Source organism: Gnatocerus cornutus, chromosome 6 (genome assembly GCF_029298725.1).
Source record: "Gnatocerus cornutus isolate USDA-ARS CGAHR chromosome 6, icGnaCorn1.1, whole genome shotgun sequence".
NCBI classification, from domain to species: domain Eukaryota; kingdom Metazoa; phylum Arthropoda; class Insecta; order Coleoptera; family Tenebrionidae; genus Gnatocerus; species Gnatocerus cornutus.
In genome coordinates, this window is record NC_142238.1 from 11,308,193 (window position 1) to 11,319,727 (window position 11,535).

General features: G+C 35.5%; 2 protein-coding genes and 4 non-coding genes across 6 annotated transcripts; all 6 read right to left on the bottom strand.

Moving 5' to 3' along the window:
- Positions 1 to 10: 10 nt before the first annotated feature.
- On the bottom strand, positions 11 to 1,965 carry LOC148172886 (tRNA N(3)-cytidine methyltransferase METTL6). Its single transcript, XM_088038331.1, has 6 exons — positions 1,867 to 1,965; positions 1,105 to 1,772; positions 886 to 1,046; positions 676 to 708; positions 454 to 494; positions 11 to 278 (listed from the first exon to the last, which is right to left on the bottom strand). Exons 2-3 carry the CDS (start codon positions 1,752 to 1,754, stop codon positions 887 to 889), a joined length of 810 nt encoding a protein of 269 aa, XP_087894457.1. The 5' UTR covers positions 1,755 to 1,772; positions 1,867 to 1,965; the 3' UTR covers positions 11 to 278; positions 454 to 494; positions 676 to 708; position 886.
- On the bottom strand, positions 122 to 207 carry LOC148172887 (small nucleolar RNA snR60/Z15/Z230/Z193/J17). The gene has a single exon (XR_015770317.1). It is a non-coding gene; the product is annotated as a small nucleolar RNA snR60/Z15/Z230/Z193/J17 (small nucleolar RNA).
- LOC148172888 (small nucleolar RNA snR60/Z15/Z230/Z193/J17) lies at positions 338 to 422 on the bottom strand. Its single transcript, XR_015770323.1, has one exon. It is a non-coding gene; the product is annotated as a small nucleolar RNA snR60/Z15/Z230/Z193/J17 (small nucleolar RNA).
- Positions 554 to 637, bottom strand: LOC148172889 (small nucleolar RNA snR60/Z15/Z230/Z193/J17). The gene has a single exon (XR_015770322.1). It is a non-coding gene; the product is annotated as a small nucleolar RNA snR60/Z15/Z230/Z193/J17 (small nucleolar RNA).
- On the bottom strand, positions 768 to 852 carry LOC148172890 (small nucleolar RNA snR60/Z15/Z230/Z193/J17). The gene has a single exon (XR_015770321.1). It is a non-coding gene; the product is annotated as a small nucleolar RNA snR60/Z15/Z230/Z193/J17 (small nucleolar RNA).
- Positions 1,966 to 2,122: 157 nt separating the features above from the next.
- On the bottom strand, positions 2,123 to 10,024 carry LOC148172891 (A disintegrin and metalloproteinase with thrombospondin motifs 2-like). The gene is made up of 15 exons (XM_088038290.1): positions 9,458 to 10,024; positions 8,735 to 9,009; positions 8,548 to 8,675; positions 7,530 to 7,867; positions 7,329 to 7,481; positions 7,164 to 7,277; positions 6,871 to 7,003; positions 6,311 to 6,480; positions 6,044 to 6,228; positions 5,868 to 5,989; positions 5,683 to 5,815; positions 5,364 to 5,620; positions 5,018 to 5,283; positions 2,548 to 2,809; positions 2,123 to 2,498 (listed from the first exon to the last, which is right to left on the bottom strand). The coding sequence occupies exons 1-15, from the start codon at positions 9,937 to 9,939 to the stop codon at positions 2,202 to 2,204; spliced, it is 3,315 nt and encodes a 1,104-aa protein (XP_087894416.1). The 5' UTR covers positions 9,940 to 10,024; the 3' UTR covers positions 2,123 to 2,201.
- Positions 10,025 to 11,535: the final 1,511 nt, after the last annotated feature.

Sequence of the window (11,535 nt, forward strand, 5' to 3'; positions counted from 1 at the left end):
TACAAACAACTCCAAAAAATGGTGTCGTTTATTTACTCTTGAAAACTCCCAAGGAAACCTGTAAGAAAATACAAACAATAACTTTACTGTTAATATGCTTAATGATACAATAAGAAAAAATTTTAAAAATCAGTTAGGAGCGAAAGATAATAGAAACTGTAATCAAGTTAATGTTCATTTGAACTATGAAGTCATCACGATGTTAAAGAATCGACTTTTTGGATCAAAACACGACCTACCGTGGTCATTCGTGATTTCCTCTTCTTTCAAATCCAAACCTGCAAACAAGAAAACAATATAAAGAATGAGTTTATAGTAGTAAGAACAGCCCCCGTATTGTTAAACTCAGATAGGAGCGAAAGACAAGTGAAAATGTGTAATCATTTATGTCATTTGAACTATGAATTCATCACATTCCAATTAATCTAAAACCAAATTTATAAAAAAAATTACCATTCAATTTCTTCAAGTTTTTGACGTTTCTTTGAAGATACCTGTAACAACAAATTCAATTTAGTTTCACAAAATTTTTCTTAAATGGTTGAATTTTGTTTAATTAAATCAGTTAGGAGCGAAAGACAAATTAAACTGTAATCAACTATATTCATTTGAACTATGAAATCATCACTTGGGATCTTTTACTTTAAATATAAGACAACAGCTAAAGTTACTTACAATCTTAATCCAGCCAAGACTTCCAGCAAATATCTGCAATATAAAAATAACTTATAAAATTTCATACAACGCTATTTCCTCAAGAAATAAAAGAATTAATTCAGATAGGAGCGAAAGACAAAATTAGCAGTGTAATCAGAGAAATCATCTGAACTATGCAATCATCATGAACAAAAAAATTAAACAAAAAAATGATAAAACTCAAATTACCTCACTTGGGCTTCTTAAATTTGCCTTGAATGAAAATTCTTGGAACGTCAATATTTTCTTTCTTGTTTACAGTTCTTCTGTGAATGTATGTGAGAGAAGACGTTTCAAAAGCTGCTTCTTCAAAGATCTTTGACAGATATTCTACAGAAAAATAGTAGCTCCTGAAAAACGTTATATTTGATCATTTTTTAGAAAACTTAAATTTGATTTTAAACAAACCTTGTTCCATCTTGTCTCATATAAAAATTCTCTGAGATTTTATGTCCTGCTTTAAATCTCAGTTGGGCCATGTCATACAACCCATAATCACGAAAAAGGACGATTCCACCTGGTTTCAATAATTTATAAACTAGTTTCAAAGTATCAACAAACTTATCTGGATGTATAGCAGAAAGCACAAAAATCAGAGTTACAACATCCACACTGTTCTCTTGAACATTTTTAAATACATCGTCAGTGGTTATATCAGTTGCAAACGCTTTCATGTAGTCTTCATTATAAAGAGGATTTCTTTTCAAGATTTCAATGGCTTTTGACGACAAATCACATGCCAGAATATAAAAATTGAGCTTTTCTTCAATAAGAGGAAAAATAAAATTCCCAACACCACATCCCATCTCAAAGAGAACTCTTTTACTTGGAGACTCAGCATCAAGCAACTCTGAAAATTCTCGTGTGGTCCAATGCCGGTCCTTGAAGAAACGAGCTTCGTTACGTTTGTAAAACAAATCCCAATGTTTCTTCGCATCTTTTTCTAAAAGTTGGGCTTTGTAATCGGCCACTAAACGGGAATTTTGCTGCTGTAAACGTTGTTGATCTTCGCAAGTGAGTTCTTTGGTTAGAGACGTAAAATCTTCGAGATCGGTCATTGTTAGGTGAAACTATACCTTAAAAAGATTGAATTATTAGATTATTAAAACGATTTTGAGTAAAACTTTTGATTTAATTTAAAGATGATTGAAAAAAACAGTAAAAACGTACCAACAGCCATACATCACAAAAACTTGAAGTTAAATGACAAACAGGGCTGCCGAACGAGCTCGACCAATGAGAGCTCGATTTGAGCTTACTAGAAGAGGAGCGAAGTACCAACACTGACTCCGAATATTACTAGAAGAAGAATTATGTTGCAAAAACGCGCGTTTTTTGTAAATTCATTTTCGGTTCAAACTTTTTATTCCATAATTATATAAAAAATTTGTAGAAAATAAACCTTAGCTTTATTTATTAAATAAACAATATTTCAGTAACGCTAGCCCTAATTTAGTTTTGATAATAAAGTATGGATAAATACGTATATCACCTCTAAACTAGATTCAAATACTAATTGGCGTCCAAATAAAATCCAAACACGTCTTACAGCACAGCTTCCTAAACCCTCCAATCTTACAATATTTTGATAAAACACCCAAAGAACAAAAATCTGATTTGTCTTCCAAACAAGGCTTTGTTTTACGTCCTTTACACATGGGGTTACTCCACTTTGTGTCATTTTGGCACACACGTTTCTGTACAAGTGGAGGGGCTTCTCCACATGTATAAAAACTTTCATTTTCTGGTGGTAGGCAATAAGATGAACGATATGAAAGTCCTTTTCCACAGCTGACAGAACACTAAAATCATTCTTGCAAAATTCAATGTTTTTCAAAAAAATCTACATACTTGTGACCATTCGCCGTACATCCAGTAAGAAAAACAGGGGACTCTGTTGCATGGTCTGTTTGATAATGGTGTAATACCTGAGCATTTGTTGGGGTTGACCATATGTTTCCATGGTTCATCCATGATGGTTCCGTTATTTTGAAAAAGTATTTTGTTTAATATAGCTTGAGGAACACAGTAAAGTTCTCTTTGTTGAACACCCTGCAGACCACATGTAGTGGTGCAAGGTTCCCATTTTCCTGCAATCCACTGAAAGTGGCAACTGTAAACATATTAAAATTTAGGAAGATTTGAAAGAGGGTATTAATATTTATGATAAAATGTCAGGATTATAGGTTTTAACAGCTCACTTATAAAAAGCCGGTTAGATTTTCATCATCCTATATATTATTGAAGCTAATGCGCGACCAAATTTATGTTGTTTGAATTATTTAGTGAAACTATACTCATCAGTAGTAAATGCAAACGTGCATTATTCCGTTTTTTCAATTTCAGTGCTTTTTGGCACTTTTTCTCAGTTATTGCATCAGTTCCATTGTTTGTATAACGAACAGTCATGCATTTCCTAATTTGGGTCATATTTCTTCATCACTGTAATGGTGTTATTTTTACTCCAACCACTCAAAATTTTACATTTTTCAGTAAATGCCTCAATACTATTATTCATAATTTACAAAAAAATCGTGTGATCTACACTGTAAATTTAGATATTCCAATCAGAAGACCAGTCATTCGGATCAATGAATCTTTTGGAAGCACTTGGTTTCAATATGAAAGAAGCGATATTTGTGTGATAAATCTGAGAGAAAGTTTAAGCTCGTCATTAGAAACATTGTTTAAAAATCCGAATATTAGTCCAAGAGGAGCGTTTCTGATCATTACAAAAATTATAAATGAAAGTATATTTTTAGACGCTGCTCAGTATTATTTAAGTGAGTTGTACGTAATAAAAACAATCTCGAATTCGCAACAGGAAATCTACACTTATAAGCCATATTTAAAAGGAAGTGTTAACAATCCAGACACAAGTTTTCAACACCTATCGACTTGTCTCTACGGAATATTAAATTCGAATTTTTCAACGAAGCATATTGTACCACAAAAATGGAGTAATACTACTATGACTATAATCAATAATATTTTCCCTCCATACACCATATGTCCCATGTGTGCAACAAATCGTGGAATCGAAACAGAAATCTTTGATATTATCATCGAACGGTTGGGATTCTCTGTAAATTACACAAATGACAAATTCGTACTTTGGGGCTTTAAAGAAAACGGCTATTACAACTTCTTAATGACTGATTTACAAAAACGCAATGGTGACATAGCTCTTGGTGGTTTCCATCCAAGATTGGAAGAACACATAGATTTTGACATGACTACCAATTACATGGAAGATGGTGTCCACTGGTTGGTACCTCAAGCCAAAGTCATGCCCTTTTGGAAACGCACCACTCTCATTTTTAGCGGAAAAATCTACTTGCTGATTGGTTTCTTCTTCGTTTTAAGTGTTACAGCTTGTTATGTTCTTTACGCAGAGCCGTTTGATTCCTCGATTGTTACGTTTTATCAAATCTTAATCGAATACAGTGTCCCAACTTTGCCACGTTTCAGAATAATGACTATAAGTTGGATCTGTTTTTGTTTAGTGATATCAACAGTCTTCAAGAGCAAGTTAATGGATGTTATCTCGAAGAAGACCTTAGAACGACAGGTTGACACTCTGAGAGACATCATTTCAACAAAATTTATCTTAAATCTGGATCCTTTTGTTGCTTCATTTTATTCTGATTATAGAAATTCAGAAGAAGAGTATGTTATAAAACATTATGTAACCAGTTTAGATCATTTCTATAATGTTAATCGAACAGCATTCGTACGAGATTGCGTGACTGCTACATTCCAAAGAGCGTACGAGTACGAGGAGTCCTTCGAGGACGCAGATGGAAATTTATTCTTACATCTAATTAAACCATCGATTTTCTCAATACGGATGAACTGGTTTTTCGTAAAAGGTTATCCAATTTTTCCACAGATCAACGAGCTGCTAGGAAGAATCAGAGCAAATGGTTTTGTAGAACATCAGTATGAGAAATTAGCCTACAACCTGCAGCTGTCGTTGATGAAGAAGAGGAAGGCGACTTTTTCGGCCGATGTTCTTAATTTAGAACACATGCAAATAGCGTTTTTTATGTGGTGTTCTGGTATCGCTTTAGCAATATTTGGATTTTGTTTGGAATGTCTTGTTATGAAGTTAAAACGAATATAAGTTGCAAGTAGTTGAATGGTTAATTGTCATGCAATAAATGTTTTCCTAAATTGTGTTTTTTCTAATTTTCCGTACGTCTAAGCCAAGAAAACGTTCTTTCAGCGCTTTGTATCTGTAGGAATTATGTTTTTCCGCAATCCGCTCTATTTTCCTCTTAGATAATTGACTTTAATTCAATCTAAGAACAAAGCTTACTCAAACGTGTTGCATTTCTCAAAAGGCAATGTCGGTTTCGTCATCAAAGAACAATGTTTTCTTCTAACCAACTTCTGATTTTGATCATCCCAACAAGCAACAGTCTTTTGGCGACGCCCACCGCCGCAGCTTGCAGAACAAGGACCCCATCCGCCCAAGATCCACTTAAATCTATGCGATGAAACAGAGACTTCTTTGTTAATGATGTATTCTGAGCGAAGCGACACGTTCAAGCCTTCCTCAATCTCACTAATTGGAGCGTATACCTTTAAAATTGAGTTCGTCATTAGATAAATGAAATCAGTAGACACTTCGCGACGCAGAATTAGCATAAATTCCCCCTTACCAGAATAACCATTTCCGCTAGCACCGGACCATTAGCCCAAATGTTGTGTTTGTTCTTGGATTTCTCGTAGAAAAACTTGGTGCCTTCGATGATATCTGTGCGTAATCCCGTGTTAGGAATGGTAATCCTGTATTTCTTTTTCCTGCGATTTTTCAGGATGAAGGCAACGGAGGGATCATCTTTATTATGCATTGTAACGTTGGCTTCTAATTTAATTCGAGTTGCCATTCGTGGCAAGACAGCAATCCTACTAACTTCTAAAATGATAAAAATCGATTAGAACTTAATAATCGTAATAGAATTATTAATGCGGGGACACCTCTCTTGAGCTTTCTCCTGAAAATCGATTCTATATTGGAACAATCGGAATTATTTCCGCCACAGACTCCGCACATATCGGTTTTCACTTTGGAGAATAATTGACCGTCGCAACCAAGAAATTGACAAACGCCCTTCAACGTAAAAACCGATCAAGAATCTATTCCGCCCCAATTTCTTACCTACTTGAATACAAATGTTATCTGAATTTTCATATGAACAAGGCGTCCCATCTATTAAATTCTCGTCACTTTCAAACAATTCGTTCGTACTCTCACTGATACATATCAATTTACATTTATTTTCCGCTGAAATCAATTCCTTTTCACCAAATTCTAAGTAATCTGATCACGATAGCTTACGTTCATCGCTTTCGTATGGTAACCAAGTCATATTCCCTGGTCGTGTTCCTCCAAGATTCAGTAATTTTGGTAGTTTTTTGCACTGTTGAGCTCTCATATCTCCTAGCGGTTCAGGACAAGCCTTATTATTACATATTCTCCATTTCTCGGAAACTCCTTCACACACTGTTCCTCCATATGATGGTCTAAAAATCAACGTACATTTATTAATACCATGTTTCGGAACGAAAAAACTCTTTTTATTAATATAGTTTCACATTTTCTTACGTGGGATTATTACATTTCCTCGTTCGGAACTGAACTCCTGTGCCGCAAGATCTGGAACATGGTCCCCAAGGGCTCCAGTTGCTCCACCCACCATCTTGGGGATTCAGTATTATCGGAGTTCGGCCTGAATTTTTCTTATCCATATCTTCGCAATATCCATTTCTGCACCACTAAAATTTCGCAAAATATGCATATCAGTGGGTGTGTAAAAGCGCGTCATAGAGTGTTGGAAAGCAAATGCAAAAACTAGAACTTTTATCTCTCGAGTGTAGTTTGTTAGTTCGTAAAATCGATGTGTTTATTTTTATTGGGAACTGCTTTTTCATTAATAGAAAAAGTTTCCGAAGCTAAATTCACTTTCATTTCTGTGCGCTCTGCTTCCACTACTCATCGCTTTTTATACTTGAAAACATCGATCTTTTAATCCAACAAAGTAGTGGATGACCCTTCACGGCTTTAAGGATTTGTAGATCGTACAGTGATAGCAACCTAAACACATTTTCCGTTTGATAAGTTGCGGCGGTTTGCAATTTGGTTGTGAATAACTCATCAGATTTTACCTTGTTGAATCCACATTCTGTTCCTTCCAAGGGAGACCCTTTCTTAGTTTTGCATACTAAAGGGGACTTTTCGTGACCACACCATAAGTGCGAGCACGGTTCTATAATATCGAACGCTCTGCAAAGCCCGAACCTGGAATAAAAAAAAACAGTTAATCGGTTCCAAGAACTGAAACAATGAGTTCCCGTTAGATATTGATCGAAGTGTGTTAAAAATTTACAAATGTAGTGAGTGGTTCTTTGTAACTAATTAGTTTTTGTTGTGATTCTCTAGTGGTTGCACACAAATTTACCCGTCGCCAAACTCCATCCGGCATTGTTCATCCATGCTGAAAACATTTTGAAGTGTGGCATTTAAAACAATTTCACTCAACCCTGCTGGTGAATTCGATAAACATATCCATTTCCTGCGAAAAAAGAGCTTATCTAAAGCATAAATGTCATTTGTTCAGACTCACTTAACTATCTTTTTAAATTCGTCTCGAGAGCACTGCGACCAAGAAAATTGATGAAAAGTCGCTGCTACTAACGGTGCCATTACACTCCCTTTGGTTGCTTCTTCTCCGCAGTTATTCGAATTTTTCTTGTCCCCATCGTGGCTTAATCCTAAACTATTTCAAAGTTCCATTTCCTCTTAAGTTGAAAGTCAGAACACTCACATGTGAGCCATTTCATGAGCTATGATGAAGGCACTCGTCAGACCCTCGTCTCGGTTCAATGCACAACTCCTTTTTGGGTCACAAGCTCCGGCTACAGGAGCGTAGCCGGATGGACCACCGATATCTGAGCGGGTTAACCAAATTGCAACGTCATGGTGACGCTCTCCAAGTGCTAGAGATTTGTGCAAACGGTTGTTCCAACTGTTCACATTTTCGAGGGACTTTTTCGATTCACCTGGACGAACCACCATTTGCTTTTTGTGCTCGTAAAGCAGCAAGCGCGTCACAACGAGACGCATGTTTGCCTCGAGAGACGGGTCTTGATATATTGCGTTTACCTTTGAAAAATCACGGAAAACTGAGATTCCGCAAGTGTTGGACAAAGATTAAATAATGGCTCCAAGAGTAGTCCGAGCTCAGATTTCTCAATTTAGCGTCTATTTTAGAATTTGGCGAGTAAGGAAGAAATGGAAAAAATATTTTCTTATTACTTTGAATGTTCTAGATCAAATGACTTGAAATTTTGTCTACTTATAGATTATAATGCACTCTTCCGATGGATATTAGAAATAACCAAAATTAACCAGGAAAAATAATGTTACATGCGATTTACCCGACGCATCCACCATTTTTAGCCATAATTTTTTTGTTTGATTTTGTTTAAAATTTTTTGATATTGCTTTGAAGATAAATTCTCGTAAAATAAGAGCACAGTTATCGATTTCCGCATGGCTGAAAACCAAGGAAGCGCAAATCTCACCACGAAATGAATTTATGATAAGTTTTCTGTTTTATTCGTACTTATCTGTATTGTATGATAGAAACAAAGAAGTGTAAGATTAATAAAGATTCTTTTTGTAGTGATCTCAAAGCTCTGAAATAATAATAAAGTATATTTTAACCCGAGCTCTATTTCCGGACAAAATTGATTAACGTAAAATTTTATTATGTAATAAATAATAAAGTAGATATGAAAGTATTGAAATAAAAACTTAATTGATTTAAAAATATGACTTACAATGTTGAGTAAGGCCAAGACATAATGTTCCACTTTATCTCTCCCATGAAACGCTATAAGTGTGTGATCCACTGCGACAGCAATTTCGAGCCATCTCTCTGGCAGCACGGATCCTCCAGATTTCCGGTCTGTAAATTTTTTATCCGTAGTGATAACTTGCTTGCAATATTTTTAAAGATCTTTTTACTTATGGGAGAGTCAGCTGTCCAAGCCGTGTCGTAAAAATATCCAAGCTCTTCATCTTCTAATTGTTCTCTACGCCAACCTAAATGCGGTGATGTCGTAACTTTCTCTTCTACAATACGCTCCGTTTCTAGGTCATCTTTTACCCTTCCGTTATCTTGTCTAGATCCGACATCGTCTTCTATGTCGATCACGTCTCCCGTTAAATTAAAAAGCCACTGTTCTGGTGCGGGTTGTTTGAAATAAATTTCTTCTGTGTGACGTTTTGGACGGCTTTTACTAGAGTGGAATGAAATTAGGTTTACTCCTAGTTGTAAAGGGTCGCAAATTCTATAAAGGATGCAATTTATTTAAGTGAAAAATTTTATATCGATATTGGGAGGTGCTCGATGGAGTATGCTAAAAAGGGTCTCTTCAAGTTCAAGTCAACACCTGATACTTTTAGAGTTAGGCAGATTTAAGATTCAAATCCGTCGGCGTCGAAGCTTTCAGGAGGAACTTGCTGCCCAATAAATTACCAAGCGAAACGTAAAAATTGCTGAGATTGCACGAAAAAATGTAAACTCTTAGACTTAGATCATCATTGAATAAGACAAAGTTAAAGGTCAGTGCTCTGAAAGCAGCTGAAGCAGGACCCGTCCGTCTCAAGTTTCTCGTAATAGAATTTTCCTGGAACGCATTATCGGATCTCCAGACAAAATTGATTAGAAAATAAGGAAGTCCTTGCCTGTACATCCGATGCTCTCCATCACTGCCGTTAGCATTAGTCGGTTGCAGAAAAAACACAACGTCACCCACACTGAAATATCCAGTAACAGACCGTCCACACAACGCAACCACAACCCTTGATGACATTTCAAGGCTACTAACTACCCCTAATTTATAATCACATTGCTGAATAGCCTTCAGGGTAACATCCCCATTACCGCAGACCCATTCGGCCCAGAGGGTTGGCGCAACAACCAAATTACTTTCAGGATTAAGTTCTAAGGTCCAATCTCCCACTTCAATCATTTTCAATTTACTCGACTCGTGCACGTAAACATTACTGTATATGTCACGACGTCTACGGATTGTTTTTTCGTAGATTCGGGGATATACAATCTCGGAAAACTCGTCAAGATGAGAGTCAGACCAAAATGTTGAAAAGACGATGAAGTCGGCGCCAGGGAAAATTACGAGGAGGAAAGCGACTAATAACCGAGACATCTTCTATTAAACTGGTGACTGTCATTACTTTGACTGAGCAGATGGCCGTAAACAGAAGTGTTTCTAATTGTGATGCAATTTAATTTACTGCATGATGTCCAACGTCTCTTGACAATGAACTCCAACCTCATTAAATGATGTGTTAATGTAGGATAGCATAAATGAAGGAATTTATTGGATTTTATACACAATTATCCTTCGCGTTTTAGTGTTATCAAAGGAATGTTCACTTTAGAGCAGTAGAGAATAAAGAAAGAAAAAGGTTGAAGGAATTTAAGAGGGTCGGATTAATGCAAAGATACTAAACAAGAAAATGGTTAATTAAACGGATACAACGCAGTGGCCCCCAATTTATGTTAATCGCTTTTCATAAAAAATTACAAGTAAAGTAAGCTTTCTATTGATTTTCGCATTTGTAAAACTTCAGAACTCTTCTTCAAAATTAATTACACCAACAATTGACCCATTCTTGTCGGCTCGCTTCTTAAGCTCTCAGCTATTATTGCAGATTTTATGCAGCGAGTTCTTTTATTAATAAACCTTCGTTTAAAGTTTTACTGAATTGATTTGAGAGGTTTATTTTCCGGAAAAGTCCATTAAAATAACGACTCTAATAACACTAGAACGGCAATAAAACGGATGTTTATTTGTTGCCTGTTTATTTGTTTACTGTTCCAAGGCGCTTTCTTTCAAGAGATTTACCAAGCATGATGAAGAATTCAAGGTAAATAAAACGGTAGAATCGATGATTTCGGAGTTCTTTAAAACTGTTTTCCTTGATCAATTTCTATGTGAAATTCACGAGACTGAAATGCAATCATGAAATTCGTTACGAGAAGCGAAGAAGGTGGCTTAAAGCTTAGTTGTAGGTAGATTATGAAATTTTAAATGAAAACAGCTTTTTAAATATTCATAAACGGAAATGTTGGAAGTAGTTAGACTGAATAAATTGCGAAACTCTGCAAAAGTGAAAACTTTCGAAATTATTCATTTAATACCCGGTATATGTAAATAATTTAATTAATTAAAGTCTTGTTAATAAGTGATCAACAGCAGAATGTACGTCACTATTAATTTATTGTTTCATAAAACAGTGTGAGTTCGCTCCAAGGGGGCTTAATTATAACATTCAGGATCAGCTCGTATTAAGGCAAAGTTCACATACATAAGTACAATTTTGCGCTCAATTAGCACCTATTTCAAATGTTAATTCTTATAATTAAAAACTTTTGTAACATCCGACGTCAAATTTGGAAATCCGGTGTTACCGGAAATTTAATTTAGGTGCATTTTAGCAGCGGTGCGTCGCCCTGGAATTCATACTATAAATTAAATTTTACCTAATTTTACCGTGGCATATTGTCAAACACAACATAATGAATGTTTTACACAATAAGAACCACAATGTAATTTACCGGTATTCTTATGTAAATAGGTTTTATACGGTTTAAAATAAAAACGTTTTAGCTAAAACTGCATAAAAAAGACGTGAAATTGTTCTTCGTTTCTCATAGCTCCGTTCAACATAAGTGGATTTTTTATTGCTATATTCAAAAAACTGGCACTTGGCAGTCTAAGTGTGCTTTCAAAATGCAG